The following is a 23,046-nucleotide window of genomic DNA, read 5'->3' as shown; positions in this document are numbered from 1 at the left end:
AACCTGGGGAGTAGTATAGTGGTAGGAGTAGTGGATTAAACAGAGTAGTATTTATGGAGAGTATGAGCCGTTCTTCTTAGGAATGATGTACACAAGGGCTTATAAGACACAATGGTGGCCCTCTGGGAGCATATTGGCAAGTGAGCAGATGGTTAAAATATAAACGTGGTGTTGCTAGGAGAGTGTTTTGCTGTATTTTCACCAAATATAAGTTGAGAAAATGAGATTAATTTTTCAAATATAAGGAATTGAATTAGGAATAATTCTGATTTCTGGACCATTTGCCAAATGTTTAGTGTTTAATCATATATATTTCAGATGTTTTCAAGTTTAAAGTTGAATACACACGTGGGTATATATACATGAAGGAGCTTCAAAATGTAAGTACAAAGATGGAATTGAAAATAATGGATGTTTTCCTTAAGCATTGTGAAGCTCCTCGTGTGTGTGTGTGTGTGTGTGTATGTGTGTGTGTGTTGCTGTAACTGATGAAAAAGGAATCCTGGTAGTGCTGTGGGTTAGGCATCAGGTTGCCAACTGCAAGGCTAAAAGTTACCCCCCACCACCCACTTCTCAAGAAAAAGATGAGGCTGTCAAAGATTTCATCTAAGAAACCCTATGTTACAAGGGGGTACCCTCAAAAACTCAGATTTTTATTTCAAATCTATGTACTTAAATTTTTTTACAAAACAACCTTTCACCTCGAAAGTACTCTCCATTACATTTAATACATTTGTCAAATCTGCGATTCTACTCTTTCTTTTGTAGAGATCATCTTATAGCTCTTATAACAATCAATACATCCATTGTATCAAGTATATTTGTACACGTTGCCATTATTTTCTAAACATTTACATTCTATTTGATCCCTTAGTATAAGCTCCTTTTCTCACACTCCCTGACCCCTCCCATCCTGATGACACCTTGATAAATTATAATTATTATTTTCTTATCTTACACCAACCACTGTCTCCCTTCCCCCGCACCCTCCCTCCTGGTATTGTTACTCCCATTTCTGCTCCTGAGGGGTTTATCTGACCTGGATTCCATATGTCGTGAGCTTATGTCTGCACCTGTGCATGTGCTCCAGCCTAGCCAGCAGTGAAAGGCAGGACTGGGGTCATGAGAGTGGGGAGTGAGGAAGCCTCAAGAACCCAGAGGAATACTGCATGTTTCATCAGTGCTTTACTGCACCCCGGTTGACTCATCCCTTCCTTATGACCCTTCTGTGAGGAAATGTTGCACTGTCTACAGATAGATTTGGGGTCTTTGCTCGTCCCCTCTCATTCTTAACGTTTGTTTGTTTGTTTGGATTCTTGTAAACATTTTCAAAATCATCTGTTTGGATGGCTAACAGCACCTCCCTCATTTTTCTTCACTTTTTATGTCCTCAAATCACTGTCCTTTTATGTCCTTCTTTGTCGTGGAAACAAAAACAAGTTACATGGAGCAAGGTCAGGTGAGTGGGGCATGCTGGTTTTTGCCAAAAGAGAGGCATGTTGGGTTTTGCCAAAAACTGGCACACTGAAATGGCTGCTTGAACAGGTGCCTTATTGTGGTGGCAAAACCAGTCCCACATCTGCCATAAATCAGGCCATTTTTTTGTTGCACACGATTATACAATCTTTTCAGAACCTCTAAATAGAAAGCTTGATGAACAGTCTGAGCTGGTGGAATGAACTGCCAACGCATTATGAATCGACTTCCAGAATGAGCTTTGTCAATAATCAATATTTTTGATACGAGAAAACTACTTGTACATTTGAGTCTTTCCCATAGCACTGTCCTTGTAAACTGTTCAACATCACAACAGTTTCTGTGGCAATGTTCAAAGCAAGAAACAAAATTTCAGGGCAATGAATGTACAGATGTGCTTTACACAATTGATGTAAGTGTGGATTGTGATAAGAGTTGTATGAGCCCCTGATAAAACATTTTTAAAAAAATTTACCAGAAAAAAGGGCAGCCCAGAAAAGAAAAAAAAAAAAGAAGAAAATTTCACAGCTGCACGTTGTGTTCTTAAATTGGTTGTGACAAAAAAACAAGGTTTGAGTGAAACGGCTTTTACAAAAAAATTCACTGTGACCAAAGAGAACTTTCCCAGGAGATGCCACTGGGTGCACTAACTCAGAGTGATTTGTTTGCCTACTGGAAAAATGCATACTATGAAAGCTCCACCTAGAGGAGTTAGACAGGTTTTAGGGGGCAGGAGGTATCCTCTTGTATGTTGCTATTAGTTAAAATTGACTCATTTGCAGTGGGTTTTGGATTGGGTAGTATGAAAACGGAGTAGTGTAGATGAATACAGATAAGACATTTAACTATCATAAAAAGCTTTCTGCAAAAGATGCCTTGAAGCAGAGACCTAAAGCATGAACAAGATATCAACCAGAGAGAGGATTGCAGTTTCTGACTTAAAGCATATTTATGAGTAACACACTTAAAATTGCACCCCTTACTTCTGATACATCTTATTGTTAGTAATATGTACTAACATAATGTTCTGGCATGTACGTATGCTCATCAGACCCTTGTACATAGACCAAGAAGCAGTTGTTTGAACAGAAAAAGGGATAATGCATAGATTTCATATTAGGAGAGGTTCAAGTCAGGGTTGTGTCCTTTTACCACATTTAGTCAATCTACGTGCTGAGCAAATAATCTGAGAAGCTGGAACTGGAATAATCTGGAATCTGTGAAGAACACAGCATGAGGATTGGAGAAAGGAATAGTAACAACCTTCAATATGCAGATTACACAGCCTTGCTGGCTGAAAGCAATGAGGACTAGAGACACTGTGATGAAAAATCAAAGACGACCTCTTTCAGTATGGCATAGAGTTCAACATAAAGAAAACAAAATTCATCAATTGGACTAATAAGCAACATTATCATTAACAAAAAAAAGGCTGAGGTTGTCAAGAATTTCACTTTACTTGTATCTTCAATCAAACCCAACGAAACAGAAGTCAAAAACTAAAACAACATACTATACTGGGAAAATCTGTTGCAAACATTCTTTAAAGGGTTAAAAAAACAAAGGTGTCACTTCAACAACTAAGGTTCAACCTAGGGTATTTTCAATCACCTCATACTGCATATGAAACTGGGCAATGAATAAGGAAGAATGGAGACGAAGTGAAACATTTGAAATTTGGCAGTGAGTTGGATTGAGAACTCCCAAAGATAAACAACGATCAGATGTATAAAGATACTGATAATAAAAGGCAATAATGATGACTATTCTTCACAATACTTTTTAAAAACACTGCAAAGTTTAGTTAACTATTCTGGTGAGATTCTCTTAAATGATATTCTGTTCATAGGAAAAACAGGCATTCAGTTACTTATTCGTTTTTTAAAGCACATTCTCAACTCTTGAGTTCTCTTTCTCAGCTCATTAAAAAAAATTTAAATCACCTCTAACTTCCTTAAGGTTATATACTTAGCTGTCAGTGAGGTGAGCTAGGTTATGAACCTTGTGAAAATGCACTGCTTCCAATCCTTTCTAATAGGGAATTTCCTTGATACTCTTCCATTCCCATCTCAGATAATAACTGTTTGCCTATTCATAATCCATTTTTTACAGACTTTGTGGTACTTTATACTATTTTCTAGATGCTTTTGAAAACCTTACATTGATCCCAAATTTTGCACGGTAATATTATCCTGACCATTTCCTAACCCGCAGCATGGGCACTGATTTGTGGAAAAGAGTCTCCTGGCTTCAAAATATTTTCCAGTGATTCATGTGAGACCATAAACATAATCAAAACAGCATTTTTAATATGTAAGTTTCTTGAACAAAAGGTCTACGGTATACATGACTTTGTGTATTCATGGTGTTAGTGTGGGTTGTCTAAAGAAACAAAACCAGTGACACTCAAATACATATATAAGAATTTTACAGCAAGAAGTAATTTTATCATGAAGGTATTCCAGCCCAGTGCAACTCAAGTTCATGGGTCATATGGTAGCCTAACCTGTCTCCAGACTAATCTTGCTACAGGCCGATGACACAGAAAGATGAAGTGAGAAGCCGGGAGAAGCCAGGCCCGTGAGTGCAGATTTGCATGGATCCAAGGTCAGTGGAAACATGGCAGCTCTCCAGGTCAGTGACCCATGGGGGGCCATCCCTGGATGCAGCCACAGAGTCCAGTGAGGAGGAAGGAAGGAGAAGTTCCAGTGGCTCATAAAAACACCACACCATCAAGGCTTTAACTTTTGATTGATAGGTTGGACTCCATGCCTACACTTTCATACCGGTTCAAGTTGACACAAAATTTAACTGCCACACAGTGCCTATAATAACACCTGGTACACAGCAGGCAATCAATGTGGACTGATTGAGAAAATTAGCACGAAGATTCTACCCAGTTGAAAATCCAATTTCAGGTAGAAATAGGAAAAATAGCAATTGTCAGCATTACTGCATTTCTTAAACAACTACTTTTATTTGGTGAAATACCACCGTTTATAATGAGACTATCAACCTTGTTCTCTTTAGTAATTAAAACGAGGAAAAGACATTAATCAAACATATAGTGATTACTATGTGCTAGCTACTGTTCTAGGCACTGAGGACATAATTGCAAATAAAAAGTCTCTGTCCTTGGATAACTTACATTTAAGTTAGGCTACAAGCAACACGGGGGAAATGATCCTAAATAGTTATTTCTCAGGCAAAAAATTAAACTGTGGGAGTGGGGAAGTGACATGTGTTGAAATCCTAGATAAAGTGACAGGAAAGGTCTCTCGAGCAGGGGGCTTTTGAGAAAGCAGAGAAAAGGAGAAAGCAAAGACATGAGAAAATGTCCTTTTCCTAGAATAGCTAGACCAATAAAGATGATGGGAAGAGATTTACTTGTGTGTGGAAGGCGCAGGCCTCAATAACGAGTGTCACATTACACTGGACTCATTTTGTGCAGTGTGCCTGGCCAACCCGGGGGGGAAGGTTGAGGGGGTGGCATGTGGATTCAAGCAGAACACAAAATGCACGGAAATTAGTGTCAGGTGGGAGATGGCAAAGCCACTTCAGCAGCTTTTGCTAGTTTTCTGAGGGCAGAAAAATAAAACTAAAAGATAATGGAACTTTTCAACAAAAATGTTGCCTCTTGTATAGATTTTAGCCAACTTACAGATATATGAAAGTATAGGGTATGGATGAAGCACACCAACCTGTGTGATTATGAGGAGTCAATAGGATCAGTTATCAGGCATCAAAGATCCAGAACAAAAAATTATATCATTGTGAACAAGGGAGTGCGGAGTGGAGACCCAAAGCCTATCTGTAGACACTGGACATCACCTTACACAAGGGTCACTGGGAGGAGATGAGCCAGTTCAGGGTGCAATATAGTACTGATGAAACATTGAACTTTTCTCTAGGTTCTTTAATGCTTCCTCCCCCACTATCATGACCCCAACTCTACCTTACAAATCTGGGTAGACCAGAGCATGTACACAAGTACAGATACGAGCTGTAAACACAGGGAATCCAGGACAGATAAACCCCTTGGGACCAATATTGAGAGTAGCCATACCAGGAGGGTAAGTGCAAGGTGGGTGGAGACAGGGGGAACCAATTACAATGATCTACATATACCTTTCTCCCAGTGGGATGGACAACAGAAAAGTGGGTAAAGGGAGACATTGGTCAGTGTAAAATATGCAAAAAATGATAATTTGTAAATTATAAATGGTTTATGGGGGAGGGAGGGAAAATTGAGAAGCTGATACCAAGGGCTCAAGTAGAATGCAAATGTTTTGAAAATTATAGCGACAAATGTACAAATGTGCTTGACACAATGGATGTATGTATGGATTGTGATGAGTTACATGAGCCCCAAATAAAATGATTAAAAAAAAAAAGTGTAGCGTGGTATCCAACCTGTCAGTCTGGGCAGCCTGATGGTGCCTCCTTGTAGGCATGGACCCAAGACGGCTGAGGGAACCTCCCTCCCTCTCCCTTTCCCTTGCTGCTTGCTGGCCACCCTGAGAGCTACAGGAGCCCTGCTGTTCCTACAGACTGTGGATCCACATGACTTTGCCTACTGGCCTATGATCTTCCTGCATTCTGCATCATTGTATGTGGCTGCAAGAGTCTGAAAAAAGGACATAAGGCTTAGTATTGGTCTTATGAACTTGAGAAAAACTGGGCTAGGATGTTTTCTTGATAATACAATTGCTACTTGATAAAAAGCTTTCTTATACATGAGTGTCATTGGACTTCTTTCTCTAGTCTACTGGTCTAACACAGAACCCCCCTCCCACCTTTTTAAAAAAAGCATATCCATTGATGGATATACAGTAGACAATATGGGGCCATATCTGACCTCTGGCTTCTCTATTGCCACAGGCAGGGATCAGACATGCTTCTACGCACCATCTTTCTTTACCTATTCTGACATCAAGTAATCCTCTCACAGCAATCTACTTCTATGCTGGCTTCTCTAATTCCTTGCAATGGCCACAGAGAACTCACAATCAGAACCCACAATTACGGGGGGTTAGGGAAGCAAATGAGTAACCACACGTCAGGGTCAGTAACCAGTAAGAATAGCCACTGGTCCACAGCAACACCTCTCCTCAGCCAGCAGCCAAGCCTCAGACACGTGGTCTCTTAGCTTTTGCCTCCATGGACCAAGAAGGCTGCCTGTCATGACATCTGCCTCACAATCTCAGTGCTGCTCCTCTATTCTGTCTCACGGTTTCCTTGCCCTGGCCTTCGTTTCCTCCTGGCTCCTTTGCTCTGTCCTAGTCTCTATGCCACAATCTCAGGAGCCTCTGGTCTGGGCCTTCACCACTTCCTACAGACAGGTCCACCTTTACTCTTCAGGTGGTCCTGGGTTTTCTTTGTCCCAGATGGCTCTTATTCACAAAGGCATGGCTTTGATGCAGATATAGTTTTATCCTTTAGGAGAGCATCCCTCCAAGGAAACAATGGGTGAGATTTACTTCACACCTTCTACTAAGGCCAGGACATTTTATCCCACATTAATTCTGTCCATTAGTATAGCAGAGAACTCCCTCCAAAATGGGATTCTAGCCACAGGGGTAGAATACAGAGTTGTTATACATCACATAATGAATTACGGCCAGAAGGGTCATATTAATCTACACCTCAGGATACAAGTATGACACTCTGACATTATTGTCGTATAACTAGAAAAAAGGTAATGAAAAGTGAAGTACATGAATTTGAAAATCTAGAAAATATTAATGTTGGTTAAGGAAAGTGAAAGGGCCCCCAAACTATCCAAACCATAAACTAACCTACCAAGTAACAAACTCAAAAAACAATCCACGAGCAAAAATGAGGAGCAAAACTACAAAGGCCCCTGGGTGGCCTTCTGAAGTCCTGGTGGGATCGTGGAGAAGAACCCAGTTGAAAATTAAAGGATGGTTCAACCCCGCAAGTGGGCTTAGGTAGAGAAATGTGGGGCAGTAGTCTTCCCTAAAGATTAATAGTGCAGTTCAGGTTCTACTCTGCCCTATAAAAACTAAAACCAAAGAATACCTCCCTTCTACTGCATCAAATCTGACTCATAACAACTCTATAGGACAGAGTAGACCTGCACCTGTGGGTTTCTGAGGAGTGTAACACTTTAGAGGAGTAAAAATGGTCCTCTTTATCTTAGAGGATGGTGGTTTCCAACTACTTAGGTTGCAGTTAGCAGCCCAATGGATAACTCACTAACGACATCATGAGGGCGCCCCTCTGGGAGTCACTATAGATCAGTATGGACCCAATGGCAATAGATTATGGGGTCTTTTGGACAGGCCCAATAATGAATGGTGCATATGGCAGTGTGTGTGGGTGAGGGGAGGGCTGGTGTTAGAGATTATGTGATTGCCGTATGCATTAGGAAATCTTTTGACTTGTAGTAAACTGGATTTTCTCCGTTTACTAACCCTAATCCTCTCTTCCACTATTTTCCCTTTGGTTTCAGCAAAGTCACATAATACTGGTTCTCTGCTTAACAACTGGCTGGCTCCCTTTATTAGTCAGTAGTTTACTAAACTTAAACTGCCCTGACTGTAGGACTAGGGATGGAAAATAAATTTAAAAGCCCTTAATCAGCATTGAGTTGAAAAAGTTGAAAGGGGGAAAAGCTCGATTTTACTATAAGGCATCGTCCTCCCTCAGATGGTGTTGCTGACACTGCGCGTCCTTACCCTGCAAGACTGCAGTTCTGCTGCTTCGTGAAAGCCACCTGACTCAGCATCCCAAGCCCACAGGGCTGGGGCAGAACAAGCGTGCCCAGAAGGCGAGTTTCCCTCCAGCCCCCTGGAGAGCAGCCGGCAGAAAGCTGGTCGCAGTTTGCGCGTGCGCGGTCGGGAGGGCGCCCTCCGAAGAGCGCGTCGGCGCGGGAAGCGCCCGGACTCCCGGTTGTCCCCGCAGCTCAGGTGGCGGGAGCCCTCGTCCCGGTCCATCTGGCGGTGGCCGCAGCCATCTCGGCCGGGCTTCTATTTTCCAGCCCTGCAAGTGCTGTTCCTCCCCAGCTGCAGGAGACCAAGCGGAACTGAGCGTTCCCCTGCGGGGAGCCCGACGGCCGAGGCTCCCCAGTTAAAGGGCCCTTCGAGTGCCTTCCCGGGGCGCCTGGGGTTTTCCTCCGGGGAGTGGAAGGCCGCCCTCCTCGAGGGCACCTCCCCGAGGAAAGGCTGGGGACATCCGTATCCTGCGCTGCCCGGTCCCTTCTGGTCTAGAACGAGCCAGGACAGCCTTTCCACCCTAAAGATATTTGTGCATTGAGACTTATAAGCGCCCGACTGCCGGTCCTGTGTCCAGCGGGCCCACAGGCTGCACTGGGAATGGACGTCCTCAGCGATTTCGAGGCGTCTGGCCTCGTTGCCCGGGCGTCCGTTCCAATTCCGCCCTGTCAGGGCGTCCGCGGTTCGCCCCCAGCGCCCTTCCCGGCTCCCAAGGCGGCCCAGCCTCTTCGGGAAACTGGCCCCGTCAGCCGGGCTGTCCGGTAATACACACAGGTCCGCCGTCCGCGTGCCAGCTGGCGAGGCGAGTCCGGCCGCGGCCGAAGCCCATCGCCTGCCCTCTCCGGCCCCGCTCCCATCAGGAAGCTCGCGGCAGCCGGGCTGCAAACTCACGCCCACCCGCACGCTCACACTCACTAGCCACGGGGCTGGGGGAGGGGGGGAGGGAGAGGAGAGCGGGGGCAGGCACTGAGCATGCGCGGTGCGGAGGGCGGGGCTCCCTGGGGCCGCGCGTCCCGGCCGGCGCTCCTCCCGCCGCCCGCCCGCCCGCCCGGAGCCGCGCCCCGCGCAGGCTGCGCCCGCCCGCCCCGCCCCACCCCGCCCCGCCCCGCCCCCCGCCGCTCGTCCTCGCCGCGGCCGCGCCGCCTGCAGCAGCAGCAGCTGCTCCTCCCCGGCGGCCGCCCCCCGCGGGTCCCTCCCTGGCTGCGGGAGACACGGAGGTAGAGGGAGGACGCTGCTCCGCGCCGCGCGTACCGGAGCCCTTCGCCTCGCCCTGCCGGCTCCTCACCCTCCGTGAGGAACATGGGTAAGTCATCCTTCCTTCCCCGTCATCGCCTGACATTTTCCTCTGCCTCGGCGTGCTGCAGGGTCGGAAGCTCGGGTCGCGCAAAGTTGTCGGCGTTCTCGCTTCCACGGGGGTGCTGCGCTGGCTTTTCCTCCGCGGAGAGTCGGCGCGCGCGGCACGCACGTCGGGCGCCCCGGCTGGGAGGGTCCCGCCGGCGGGGTGGGGTCGGGCCGCGGCACCGGACGCCGGCCGGCCGGCTCGGGGCACCTCACAGCCTCGCCTCGCCTCGCCTCCCCTCCTCCATTCTTCCTGCCGAGCCCGGGCACCCCGGAGCCTGCCTCGCCGCCTCGCACCGCCTGCCCCAGCCTCGCGTCCGTAAAGCGCCCCCCCCACCTTCGTGCCCCCGCGGCGCCCGGGCTCGAGGCTCCCGTCGGACCCCGAGCACGACCACTTCGTGCAACTTCCCCGTCCCCGTGACCTTCCTCATCCTGGGGACTACTCGTCCCGAGCCGGGAGATGCAAGCTCGGAGTTTGCGAGGACAATTTTACAACCTGCACGGGCTTTTATTTTCAGAGGGGGTGGGGTGGGGGAGCTGGCAGCCCCAGAGGTTGGAATGATGACATGTCAGAGGCCACGAGGAACGGGAGCGACGAGAAAGCCTCTAGCTGTGTGTTGGATCAGCGCGGGTGATCAGAGGGTGCACTGTTCCCGGGCTCGACCCCTTTTCTGGGTTCCTCTGCCTGTTCTCAGGAAACTGCACCCTGTACCATGTTCTTGGTGAACTTGCATGTTAGTTATTCTTCCCAGCTCGCGTGGCTGAAATGTGCACAGTCTGGTTTCAGCTCTCTTGTATTTATAGATCACTTCAAGAGATGGATTTGTAGGAAACGTTTTATAAAAATAGATATAATCTACCCTTCCCCCAAATTTTAATCATTGCTTAATTGTTGCATGCAGTAACTACCGATGAATACCCTCATGCAATTGGAAGCCTCATGTTTTGTGAGCTCGGAATTCCATACTTGTAGATGTTGCCTAATTTGCTTTTATTCCTGTCCTTCATAATTTTTACTCTAATTGGCATCTGTCAACTGGACATTTATCATCCCTTTGTGTAACGTGTTTTTTTTTTTAAAGCTTGAGACTTGTGGTCCTTTTAGCTGTCAACGAAATTCTAACAACTCAGAGTTAGATAATGGCAACTCAAAGAGTCTTCAAGGAAGTGTGTGAAGCTTGCTGAAAAAAGCAAATTCTCCAAGCTGTGATCCAGACCTTTGGCCATTTATCAGGAAGAGGCCAGTATTGAAATAGGAAGGTGGTTTGAATGACAAATGGTCGTTGTTTCCCTTTTAATATAGGCATTATACACTACACAAATTGTTTAAGAAAACATTTATATGTGCTTATCCTTTTTGGTGTAAATGAGTCCTGGTGACCCAGGGGGTGTTTACACATTGGGTTAATTACCCAAGGTTCCAGGTTGGCACTCACCAGCCACTCCACTGAGGAAAGATGAAAGAAAACAGTCTGGTCCTGTAAAGATTTATAGTCTTAGAAAATCTGGGGAGCAGCGCTGCTCTGTTGTATATGTTCCCTATGAGTCCGAATGGACTTGAACACATTCTCACTCAAAGGAAATGGGTTTCTTTTGGGGTTTTATTTGTGGTGCAAGAGATTTGAACTCACCCAGCAGCTCCTCATCCGAAAGGCCTGGTAACTGCTTCCATACAGATTGCTGTTGTGAGGTGCCCTCCAGGTGGCTTTGACTCATAATGACCCCCATGTGACCGACTACAATGGCCTCATGGGGGTGTCTGGACTAATTCTTTATGGATGCAGATCACCAGGTCGCTCATGTAGCTGCTGAATCATTTATGTCACTAGGCTCTTCCATAAATTTTACAGTTCTGAAGGTTATACAAGGTATAACAATGGAACAGCTATCCCTTGTAATATATGGGGTGGCTGCGGGTCAGTGGACCAACTGAAGGCAGCTAACCATAGCCTTCCTTGTGGAGTACGGACAGAGAACAGATTCCACTGCGATTGCTTTGAATCCCTGGTATACTGGGTTATGGGTTGGACTGCTAACCACGAGGTGAGCAGTTTGAATCTACTGTTCTAAGGAAAAAAGATGAGACTTTCTCTTACTATAAATTAAATATAGGGTTATGATGAGTCTGTAGGAGTATTTTAAAATAAATACTAAGCCCGATTATTAGATATGTTGTGGCTTCTTGAATACACCCCATTTTTCTTATTAATTATCATGTCTGGCCTGTAGAAAGCATTTCTTCATGTTTCAAGATGAGCTTTAACAATCAGTTTAATTAAAAATTTAACTTACATGTTTAGTCAGTACTTTTGTGGGGGAAAATGTTCTGTTGTATCCCTAGTGAATAAAAAATTACAACAAAATTGGTTACTTAAAAAGAAGTCAATTTGAAAAATTTTGAATCCTGTACCTTGATTTTTTTAAAAAAGCCAAATATAAGCACATCTTCAGTGTGAAGCCTTTCTCAGGTACCCTTTGGTTAAATTAATCTCTCTCATAACACTTTTATTTGTACCTTGTTAGAAGCTTTTTAGCACTTACATAATCTACCTTATATTAGAGTTATTTGTGTGTGTGTGTGTGTGTTGCATTTAATCATGAGCTCCAGAAGGTGAAAATCGTGTCTTATTAATCTTTGTGTCATCACAGTGTTTCCCACATAGTAGGTATCAGTAAATCTTTGTTGAATTAATTTTTGAATTTAATGCCACATATCTATTAATTTTTGAACCTAAAAGTATAGACTGTAAACAAACATTCGGGTTAGTGGATATTTCAAAGAGAACATAGACCTGTAATTATATTTCTCTCCTTAAAAAAAAATGTTGGGTTTTGTTGCCCAGTTTTTGAGAAAACCTCCAGGGAAGCCGTCTCCTTCTACAATAGTGCTGTCGGTGGTAAGGCGGTTTTATGTGTGAACAGTAGCTGTATGCAATAATGTAAAATTGAAACCTTAGAACACAATTTGATATTCTGAGTCAAGGAAATTATTATAAAGATTCAAATATGCATAGAAGGTGAAAGGCACACTATTATGATAGTGGAGAAAATCACGTTTTAATCTTCTCAAGAAATAAAAATGATAAGAATATTCTCATGATTCACACTGATTTTTATATGTATGTATTTGATAAATTCAACATATATAATAGGTATTAGATACCTCACCATGTCTAATTTTTGGTAGGAGTCTAAAAATGAATACGAATTCCTTTTTTCAAGTTTCTTATGATCCTAGTAGGAAAGCTATGACACATAGCCCACATCTTTCCTTTTAAGATTGTAAGTAACTTGAAAGAAATGTGTAATGTTAAAAAAGAAAAAAGCTTTATATATATATTATAGATTTAGGGATCTACCACTGTTGGCATGTTTCTTCTAACTCAGATGGAGAGGAGGCTTTTGAGACACTGTATTATTGAACCAAGCATTAGTTCCGCTTCTGAAAGATAGAAATGGAGACTGTTCATTAGCGTGGAGGTAAGGATGGAAAAAAATGATATACAAAGTTAGAGAAGGGACATTAGGATATGGTCAAATAAATACACAGGTTCGATTGAGGTAAAGAAATAGTGGGTGATAGAGATGAGAAAATATTAATAGATAAAGACCAGGTAATACTGTTATTTATTAGGTACTCTTGAGCTGTTTCTGACTCATACGGACCCCATGTATCCTACTGCTCCATCCTGCACTGTCCTCCGTTACTGTTTGAGTCCATAGTTGGAGCCTCTGTGTCAATCCATCTGGCTAAGGGTTTTCCTCTCAAGTAAGCATTGGACTGCTACCTGCAGGGGCTGTAGCTCCACCCACCATCTTTGGGAGAAAAAATTACATCTGCTCCCATAAGGATTTGATGCCTTGAAAAAATACTACATAGGGTCTCTATGCATTGGAATCAACGTAATAGCAGTGGGTTTTTTAGTGCTTTCTGTTAAGATGTGCAAAGTACATGAGATGAAGTCTCACCATCTGTTCTGGAGCAGTGGTTCTCAACCTTCCTAATGCCATGACCCTTTAATACAGTTCCTCATGTTGTGGTAATCCCCCCAACCATAACATTATTTTCGTTGCTACTTCATCACTGTCATTTTGCTACTGTTATGAATTGGGTAGCCCCTATGAAAGTGTCCTTCGACCCTTAAAGGGGTGGCGACCCACAGATTGAGAACCGCTGTTCTAGACAGCATTCTGGCTGTACTTGTTCAAAGACAGATTTGTTTGTTCTTCTGGCATTTTATGGTGTAGAATCAATGTTCTAAAACACTGTTATTTCAGGGCATCGATTATTCAGTCTTCCTTATTCTGTGTCCAGCTTAAATCCAAGCTAAACGTGACTTGTTTATTGAGGGACAATTAAACATTACTGTGCACTTAAAGTGATGGTTCAGATCTTCAGTTTAGGAAATGTATTCGTTTGTCACCTGATTATGGAATAGATACGATGAGAAACCAGAGAACAGTTGAGAGGTGGTTGTACTCTGGGTAAAAACGTTTAACGTCTTGGGGCAGTGGAAGAGAATACTATGAATAAAGAACAGATTTACTTGGTAGCTGATTGAATATGGATTGGGAACGCTTCTCATCAGTATGATAATGAGGCTGTAGATCTACTAACATGCATCCCCTGCTTTGGAAGAGGAGACATGAATGTTACGGAGTTAGGTTTTGGTCTGCTATTCAGAGGCCTTCAGTGCCTGACAATGTTTCAAAACTGCCGAAGGTTTCAGCAGCTCCTTCCTCTGACGTGAGGAGCTGAGTCCTTTCTTGTGTCTTCTTGGCCTGGAAACTGATGAAACCTGTTCACTTAGGTGACCCTGCTGGCCTTTGAAATACAGTGACATCGCTTCTCGCATCACAGTCTTACATACTTTGGACCCGTTGCCAGGTGAGACCAGTCCTGGGAGAGGACATCACGTTTGGTAAAGTGGAGGGACAGTGAGGGAGAGGAAGGCCCTCGAGGAGCTGGATCCACACCATGGGCTGCATCACTGGCTCAGGCGTGGAAACACTTGTCGGATGGCGCAGGACCTGGCAGTGTTTTCTTCCGTTGTGCACAAGGTTGCTGTGGGTTGGAACCGATTCAACATTATGAGGCACTTCTTGATAGCAGTGAATTGCCTCTTGGATTTTGAATACATTCTACTATCAGTGTCTATCAGTAACTATGTCGCAAATATTTGTTAACTGACTGAAGCTAGGGAGTTAAAGTTCAGAATAGAAATCTGAAAATTGACCATACGTATGATGAGATATTTGACATTCGGTAGGAGGATAAGAGTCAACAAGGGGGGAAAAAGAAAATTGGTGGAAGATAAGATTCTTGTATATTTGCCTCATGTTTGTAGATAAGGAATAAAATAATTTGACACCGAAAGGAAAATATGGTTGGTCTCCAAAAAGGAATATTCAATAAGGTGTGGTATTTCAGAGCAGAGAGAAAAGGCCCCTAGTTGGTTAACCAAACCAAATCTGCTGTGCTCCAGTCGATTCTGACTCATAGCAACCCTACAGCACAGCCCAGAACAGCCCTTTAGAGCTTTCAGCACTGTGAATCCATACAGATGCAGATCACTAGGTCTGGACTTGTGAAGATGCTGGTGGGTGAATCCAGAGGCCTTTTCATTAGCACTTAAGCACCACCAGGCTCTAATCTTGTGACTTAGTTTAGTGTATGGTCTATTTTGATAACATCTGTCATGTAAAGTGACTATAAAAATCATTTTATAGTTCTGCATAAAGAATACTCTGTGCTGTTGGTTTTGTCACTGGTTTTACTTTTACTGTTAGACATTTAACATTTGGAACTGCTATCACTTACATAGTGTCGACCTGAGTTGGAATTGACCCAGTGGCAGTGAGTTTTGTCTAGCACCATACTTAAAGTGCTTGGCTGCTAGCTGGAAGGTCAGTAAATTCTGAAGAACCCACCAGTGGCCATGTAAGAGAACCAGCCAGTGGCCCTGGTAGCCTGTTTCTGTAAAGATTACAGACACCCTATTGCGCAGTGCTGCTCTACCCTGCACCATCGCGATGAGATGGAATTGACTCACTGCCACATAATAGCAACAACTAATACACATATTCAGGTCCACGCGCATGAGAGAGAGGCGTCAAAAAGTTCATGTAAAAAACTGGATTAAAAGATAACGACATCTTCCCCACGAACTTTAAAAAGCCCCTTTGTATTGTGTGTCTAATATACAATTAGTCCCTTGACGTTTTCTCTTGAAACACATAGCAAATCTCTTCTGTTTGCATCTTTAAATACAGCAATGGTTTTCGTGGTTAAATAGTAGGAAATCTATTCTTATTTGCTCTTTACAATGTCTTTTAGTCAACATAGGATGATGTTTTGTGAGCTGGTGACTAAAATCAATGCCATTGAAAGGATAGATGATTATTTCAATAATTCTCCTTGGGTTGGTCTCAGATTTTTGTACATGCACGCTTTTTTCAATTAGGAGAAGGGCTAAATTCATTCCTCTAGGTAGAATCATATTCTATTAAACTGTAATGCTCTTTTATGCAAAAATAGTTTGAATCATTTGATTTAAGGTGCCTTCCTTTGGTTAGCAGCCCCACCACTTAACCCACTGTGCTACAGACAGTGTCAGACCTACCCGCCACTCCACGGGAGAAAGATGTGGCAGTGTTTCTGTAAAGCTGCACAGCCTCTCTCTGGCGGTTCTGCTCTGTTTTGTAGGGATGCTCTTAGCGAGTCGATTCAATAGCAGTGGATTTGGTTGGTTTTTATTCTAATGACTTGCAGAATTCAATTATTGTTACTTAACAGTGGAATCTAGGAGCTTCTAAGTTCTTTTGGGGAAAATAATATGGGCATTCTTTGCAGAGCTCCACACAGCCTGAGTTTATGTTAGCAAATCTGGAGTTATTGTAGTACCAGTAACAGCCATAAAAATCATCTGAATTATTAATATCCAGCATGAACATTAGAGCAATAACGAAGGAAGGTCTATTCCTTTTGGAACCCCACATTAACTTTAGATAGTTGACTTGATCATTTTGGGGGTTAATTAATAAGGAAATGTGTAATTTACACCATTTTTCTACACATTTAACTTTTCACATAGCTCTTATAGAGAGAGGGCAATGATAAAGGCATTAAAATAAGTGGTTTGTAAAATAACTTTGATTCTAAAATGGTATGATTATTTGAGAATAAATTACCTAGTATTTATATTTTAAATATATGTATCCCTTTATGACTATAATTTGTATTCCTAATGCATATATATATTAATGGTGCCTAAATTCATACCTTGGCTTTATTTTTAAATCTTCATATTGTGCATATTTGTGGGACAAAGACGGAGCTTTCTAGTCCCATAAAACAGTTAAAAAAAAGTCTCAGAAACCCACAGAGGAAGTTCTTCCCTGTCCTATAGGGTTGCCATAAGCCAGTATCGACTTGATGGCAGTGAGTTTGAGTTTACAGAGCATATCATTAGATATTACCACACACATAATTAATTCAAACTGAGTGATTTCAAATCTGAAATTCATTGTATAATTTTTAACACTCATAACCTTAAGTGCTATGGTACTGTTTAACCAAAATTTTTCTTAGAATTGGCCCTGATGTGTAATGTTTGTTCTTTAAATACCCCCATCATGGTGAATTTCAAGCTATTAAAGTGCTGTCATTTCAATGCAGCTTATCAATATGTAGTATTTATATTTAATCGTATATAATACTACATTATAGTATTTTCACTATATAGATACAATAGACAGGAATAATGCCAGGAGCACAGATAATCATAAAATAATTAGGTAGTGATAAGTTGTGATACATTTTCACTATTAAAAAACCCAAAAACCTTTGTGAACTAGGTGAAGGTTTGCAGAGCAGGTCATCAGTTTTATATTCAACATTTTTCTTCAACTTATCCATTACAAGCCCATCCATGTACGTACCCTACTTCTTCCCTATCTGCTGTTTCCACTCCTTCTTTGCCAACCCTCTTTACTGTGTCTTGGGTAGGTGCTGCCCTTTGTTGATCTTAAATGGCTGATTATTCGAACACGGAGTATGGGTGAAGTGGTAGGGGTAAGGGTGGAGTGAGGGTAGGCGTGATTTTTGAGATTCTACTCTCCCCATCTCAATCTGACCGATAAGCCTAGTCTTGTTTATGATTTGGGGTTGTGTTCCACATTTTTCTCCTCTATCCAGGACCTTCTAATATGATCTTTTCAGAGCAGATGGTAGTGGGAGGTGGAGCCAATTCCATCCCGCTTTCCGGGCCTCAGGGTTGTGGAGCCTGGTATTTGTGTGGTTCATTAGTCCTGTATGTCTTTAGATTTTCATTGTTATTCTTTACTTTGGACTGGGAAGGAATTCCCTCTATTTGCAATGACAATTTGAAAGGTGAAATTAGGGGTGCAGTGGTAGAATTTTCACCTTCCACGCAGGTATTACAGTCTGCCCGGGGAAGCTTCCATGCTGTTATGATATTGAACAGGTTCCCGGAAGACTTCCAGACTAAGATGAACTAGGGAGAAAGGATTAGTGATTTACTTCCTAAAGTCAATCAGGAAACCTTCTAGATTATGATGGCGTGGTCCACAACTGGTCATGGGGATGACACAGGTCTGGCTGCATTTTATTACATGGTGCATGGGGTTATCATGAGTCAGAACTGAGTTGGTGGCACCTAAGAACATCATTTAGTTTTTATTATTTAAAATTTCAATAATTGCTTTTTTTATAACTGGCCCATAAAATTCTCATCTCTGGTAGGCTGATATAAGTTGGTTCCAGTACATGAGTGAATTAATTATTGTAATTTATAAAGAATTATTGATGCTATTTACACTAGGTTTTATATAATTTTAAGTTTTGTTTTAACCATACCAGTGTTTCTGTAAAGTGAATGTCATTATTCCACTGAAACAAAGAATTTACCCCAAGATTATTAGGTGGGGTTGTCTAGAGAAACAAAACCAGTGATACTCATAGGTAAGTATAAGAAAGAGCTTTTTAACAAGTAATTTTATATCAAGAAGCCATCCCAACCTGTTCCAACTTAAGTCCATGAGTCCAGTGCTAGCCTGAACCCGCTTCAGATTTATGTAGCTGTAGGCCAACAATGCAGAAAGGTGAAGCAGGATGTAGGAAGGCCACAGGCCGGTGGGTGCAGAATGCAGTGGATTTAAGGTTGGTGGAACATGTTAGGCGCCTACAACACTCAGGGTTGGGCAGCTCACATGGGGCTGACCCTGGAGTTGGGCACAGAGTTCCAGCAAGCAGGAAGGCGAAGGGGCGGAGAGAAAGAGAAGTTCCCGTTTTCCCTCTTATGAGCTCAAGATGACTTTATGGTCGACGGGTTGGACTCTAACCCTACACATAAAATTAACTGACACACTAGGCAGCAGAACTAAGTGGTTCAAATCCTGTTGAGCACTGGTTCTTAAACTTTAGCTTGCATGAGAATCTTCCACAGAGCTTGTTTGAAAAAGATTACTAGGTCCACTCTTGGAAACTCTGACGCAGGTATGGAGCAGGCTCAAGCTTTTCAGTGCCTAGTCACTATCATGTTATGCCCATACTATTGGTCTTCCACCCACACTGGGTAGCACCACCTTTGAACAGAGGTTGCATGACTTTTCCTGAGGATTATATATTGAGTATCTTAGACTTTGTGGGTAAAGGAAATATCAAGGATATTACATAGGCTTATAAGAATATTGCATGTGGTAGAACAAATATCCACAATTTAAAAAGTTGACTGAATGTAAAATATATCAATGAGTAAATTTTATTGAAATACAGGTCTACTGAAGAGAAGACTGACATTCCTTGACTTCTTTTGGCTAATATTTTACCTAATTGTAGTTTAGTGTTAGGGTTGAATTTTATCAAAATCAATTGTATCTGTTTACATAGATCTATGTTGTGATTTTATTAACTTCATCTTTGATACATTTATCCAGTGTGTTAGTGTGTTAGTCTGGGTAGACTAGAGAAACATATTCATAGACATTAAAATTGTGTATAGGAAAGAGCTTTATATAAAGAGCAATTGAATATTGAGAAAGCATCCCAGCCCCGTCCAGATCAAGTCCATAAGTCTGATATTAGCTCGTATGACCAGTACTAGTCTATAAATTCCTCTTCAGACTCATGCATCACATGCCATGATGCCGAGTGCAGGAAGATCACAGGTCTTGTGGAGCCAGTGGCAGTGGAAGCATCTTAGCCCTGACGTGGGTCTCCATGTGGCTCCTCCAGCTCCAAGTGTTTGACTGCCATCAGCATAGCTCCATGTGACCTGTCAACAGGAATGTCTCAAAGGGAGTGAGCGTGTGTCCTGCCTCCAGTGATCCATTTATCTCCTTAGTGCCTCCAAGTGAGGTCATCAACCTGGTACCTGATTGACAGGCTAAACTCTATCCCTTTACTCTTAATACTTTCAAATTGACAACAGATTATGTAACTGCTGCACCCAGATGGGCAATACGATAATGAAATCAAGCTATCAGCATATGATTTAATGAGAACATTCATTGCTTAGATGGCTTGGTGACATAGGAAGTGTGTTGTTACATGTGATTCAAACAATGCTAGTTGTCATCTGAATAACTTTCTCGTAGTGTAAGTTTTTAGAGTGAAGGATGGCAAGACTTAGTCTCAGACTTTGCACACAGTGTCAGAAACTAGTTCCTAGAGAAGGACATCGTGTTTGATAAAGCGAAAGGGCGGCAAACAAGAGGAAGACCTTCACTGAGATGGATTGACACAGCGGCTGCACCACTGGGCTTAGCCATTGGAACAGCTGTGAGGATGGCAGCACAGAACGATGCAGTGTTCTGTTCTGTTCTGTTGTGTTGTGCACAGGGTCACTGTGGGTCAGAGCTGACTTGGTGACAACCAGTAACAACAAATTGTATGTGCATTGTTTTACTTTACTTTGACTTTTAGGTCATATTTACTATGGAATATTATCAAGTGTCCAATACTACCTAATTTTCAAAGCCTTTTAATATTTGATAATAATGGTTCGTGCAGTTTTTTCTTTGCTAAAAAAATCAGTTTTTCTCTTTTAAAAAATCATTTTATTGGTACATAATCCACATATCATGTAATTTAGTAGTTTTGTCATATCAAGAAGAGTTGTGTACAATTAATACTATAATCAATTTTCGAACATTTTTTCTTGTACTCATTGTTAATAGCTCCCTATTTCCCCAAGCCTCCCCTGCCAATACCCCCAATTGAAAAGAAAGAAGAGGTACAGCCTCTTCCTGTGATGTGTGTGGTTACCTGTAATCACAGCCCCTAAGTATATATGGGCCTTGGTCAGAAATAGAGACTCCTCCTGCCCTCTCTGCCTGTGCTGTGTGCGGTCCTGGCTGGTAAGATCATGGCTGTCCAGGAGGTGAGCATGCTACCAAAAAAAGAAAAGAAAGTAGAAAATATTAAAAACTAGAACAAATTTTAAATGGATTAAAAGGGAGATCAGATGAGAAGATGAAAAATTTTAACCTAACTACATCTGCAATAACCCCCTTTCCATTGCACTCTGCATAATAGCAAGGTGACTCAGATCCCTGGTCTGAGGTCAGAGAGGCTTTACGGGAGGCGTAATCCACATGGATTCCCCTTCACTTAAAAAAAATCTAAACAACTTTTAAAAGAGTCAGAAGGAGCTCAAATAAGATACTATATTTTAACCTATCTATCTCTACTATAATCAACTTCCCAGTGCTCGCCATCTGATACCCAGTCTATTCTCATCCCACCACTGTGGTCAGAGGGATTTCACCTGAGGCCTAACCTAGGTGTGGGCCCTGTCAATGGATTTTGGATTTCCACTGTTATTCGTAGCAGCTTGCAGACCAGGTGTTCACAGTTTAAGCTCTGATATCATTCTCTCCTTTGTATTTATTATATTATTTACAGTCTTTGGATAATACAGGCTGGTATGTCCAGGCAGTTCTTTTTATTCAAAAAAATTTAGACTAATCCCTTAGGGCAATAGATTATAATCAAACTTTATCACTACTAAGCCTTTGACCTGTTATGGGTGAGGGTAAGTCAGGATTTTTTGCTTCTGTTTCTGATGAAAATATAAAGAACTGAGAATAGTTAAATCTGGCAGCAAATTAAGTTCTCTATTGATACTATTGGTTTATTAATAAACGATGAAAGCATTTTCCTAAAATACTTGCTAATAAATAATACAGTAAATAGTCATAGATTTTAAACATTTTACAGGCTTTGTTAATTTGTTCATTTAATCCTGTCATTATTGCTTCCCCGTCCCTTTTTTTTTTATTAAATCATTTTATTGGGAGCTCGTACAACTCATCACAATGCACACATACATCCATTGTGTCAAGCACTCCTGTTCACTGGTTTCCCTCATCATTCTCAAAACATTTGCTTTCCACTTGAGTCCCTAACATCCGTTCTTCATTTGTCCCCCTCCCTCCCTCTTCCTCCCTCCCCCCATGAACCCTTGATTATTTATAAATTATTATTATTTTGTCATATCTTACACCGTCTGATGTCTCCCTTCTCCCGCTTCTCTGCTGTACATCCCCCAGGGAGGGAGGTATATGTAGATCTTTGTAATCTCTTCCCCGCTTCTCCCTCACCTTCCCTCCACCCTCCTGGTGCCGCCACTGGTCCTGAGGGGTTTGTCTATCCTGGATTCCCTGTGTTTCCGGTTCCTGTCTGTACCCGTGTACATCCTCCGGCCCAGCATCAGTTGTAGCACATCTTAACAAGAGTCCACTTCAGGTTGTACTGACCTAGTGTTTTCCCAACTTTGCAAAAAATCTCACCTATTCTTTTGTGCATAGAGAATTTTTTTTTAAAATCACTTAAATCTGGTGTTAACTTCATGAATAGACTGAGTAATAGCATTAACGCCTGTCAGCTCACCATTTACCTTGCTTTTCACTTGGTGTTGATGTTACTCCTAATGTCTTCAACCTTTTGTGTAATTGGAGCCCTGGTGGCCTAGTGGTTATGACTTGGGCTCATAATCACAAGATCAGCAGTTCAAAACCACCAGCTTCTCCTTCGTAGAAAGATGAGACTTTCTGCTCCTATAAAGATTTACAGTTTCAGAAATCCACAAGGGCAGTTCTACCATATACTATAGGGTCACTATGAGTTGGAAATGACTTGATGCCAGCCAATTTGGTTTTGATTTCTTCCTGAAAGGTTAATAGTCTTAAACTAGTTCTTCCTCTGGAAATACTTAATTGGTTGCTACATTCATGTGCAATTTAATGAACTCACTACCTGTTACAGATTAAATTGTGTCCCCTGAAAATACATGGGGTTACTAACCCCTATATTTGTGGATCATGGGAGAAAGATGATTTATATTTCTGTAAAGATTTGGTCTTGAAAAGCCAACAGGGTCAGCTCAGGGTCAGTCTATAGGCTCTGTCTGATAGGATCGCTAGAATTGACTTGATGACCGTTAGTATGATTTGGTTTAGGTATATTTGTGGA

The 23,046-nt window shown here is 42.3% G+C and overlaps 1 protein-coding gene across 3 annotated transcripts in view; it reads left to right on the top strand.

Moving 5' to 3' along the window:
• Positions 1-9,339: 9,339 nt before the first annotated feature.
• The window catches only part of RAP1GDS1 (Rap1 GTPase-GDP dissociation stimulator 1), a 159,470-nt gene continuing 145,763 nt past the window's right edge, over positions 9,340-23,046 (top strand). Inside the window, exon 1 of one of the 3 annotated variants that reach the window (XM_075544003.1) lies at positions 9,340-9,516. In XM_075544003.1, the coding sequence (XP_075400118.1) occupies positions 9,513-9,516 (4 nt within the window). In that variant the 5' untranslated portion in view covers positions 9,340-9,512. The remainder of the gene's footprint in view (positions 9,517-23,046) is intronic. The other 2 variants (XM_075544002.1, XM_075544004.1) reach the window with 2 other exon arrangements.

This window comes from Tenrec ecaudatus, chromosome 3 (genome assembly GCF_050624435.1).
Source record: "Tenrec ecaudatus isolate mTenEca1 chromosome 3, mTenEca1.hap1, whole genome shotgun sequence".
Classification (NCBI taxonomy): Eukaryota; Metazoa; Chordata; class Mammalia; order Afrosoricida; family Tenrecidae; genus Tenrec; species Tenrec ecaudatus.
This window is presented reverse-complemented; position numbering and strand designations above follow the sequence as displayed.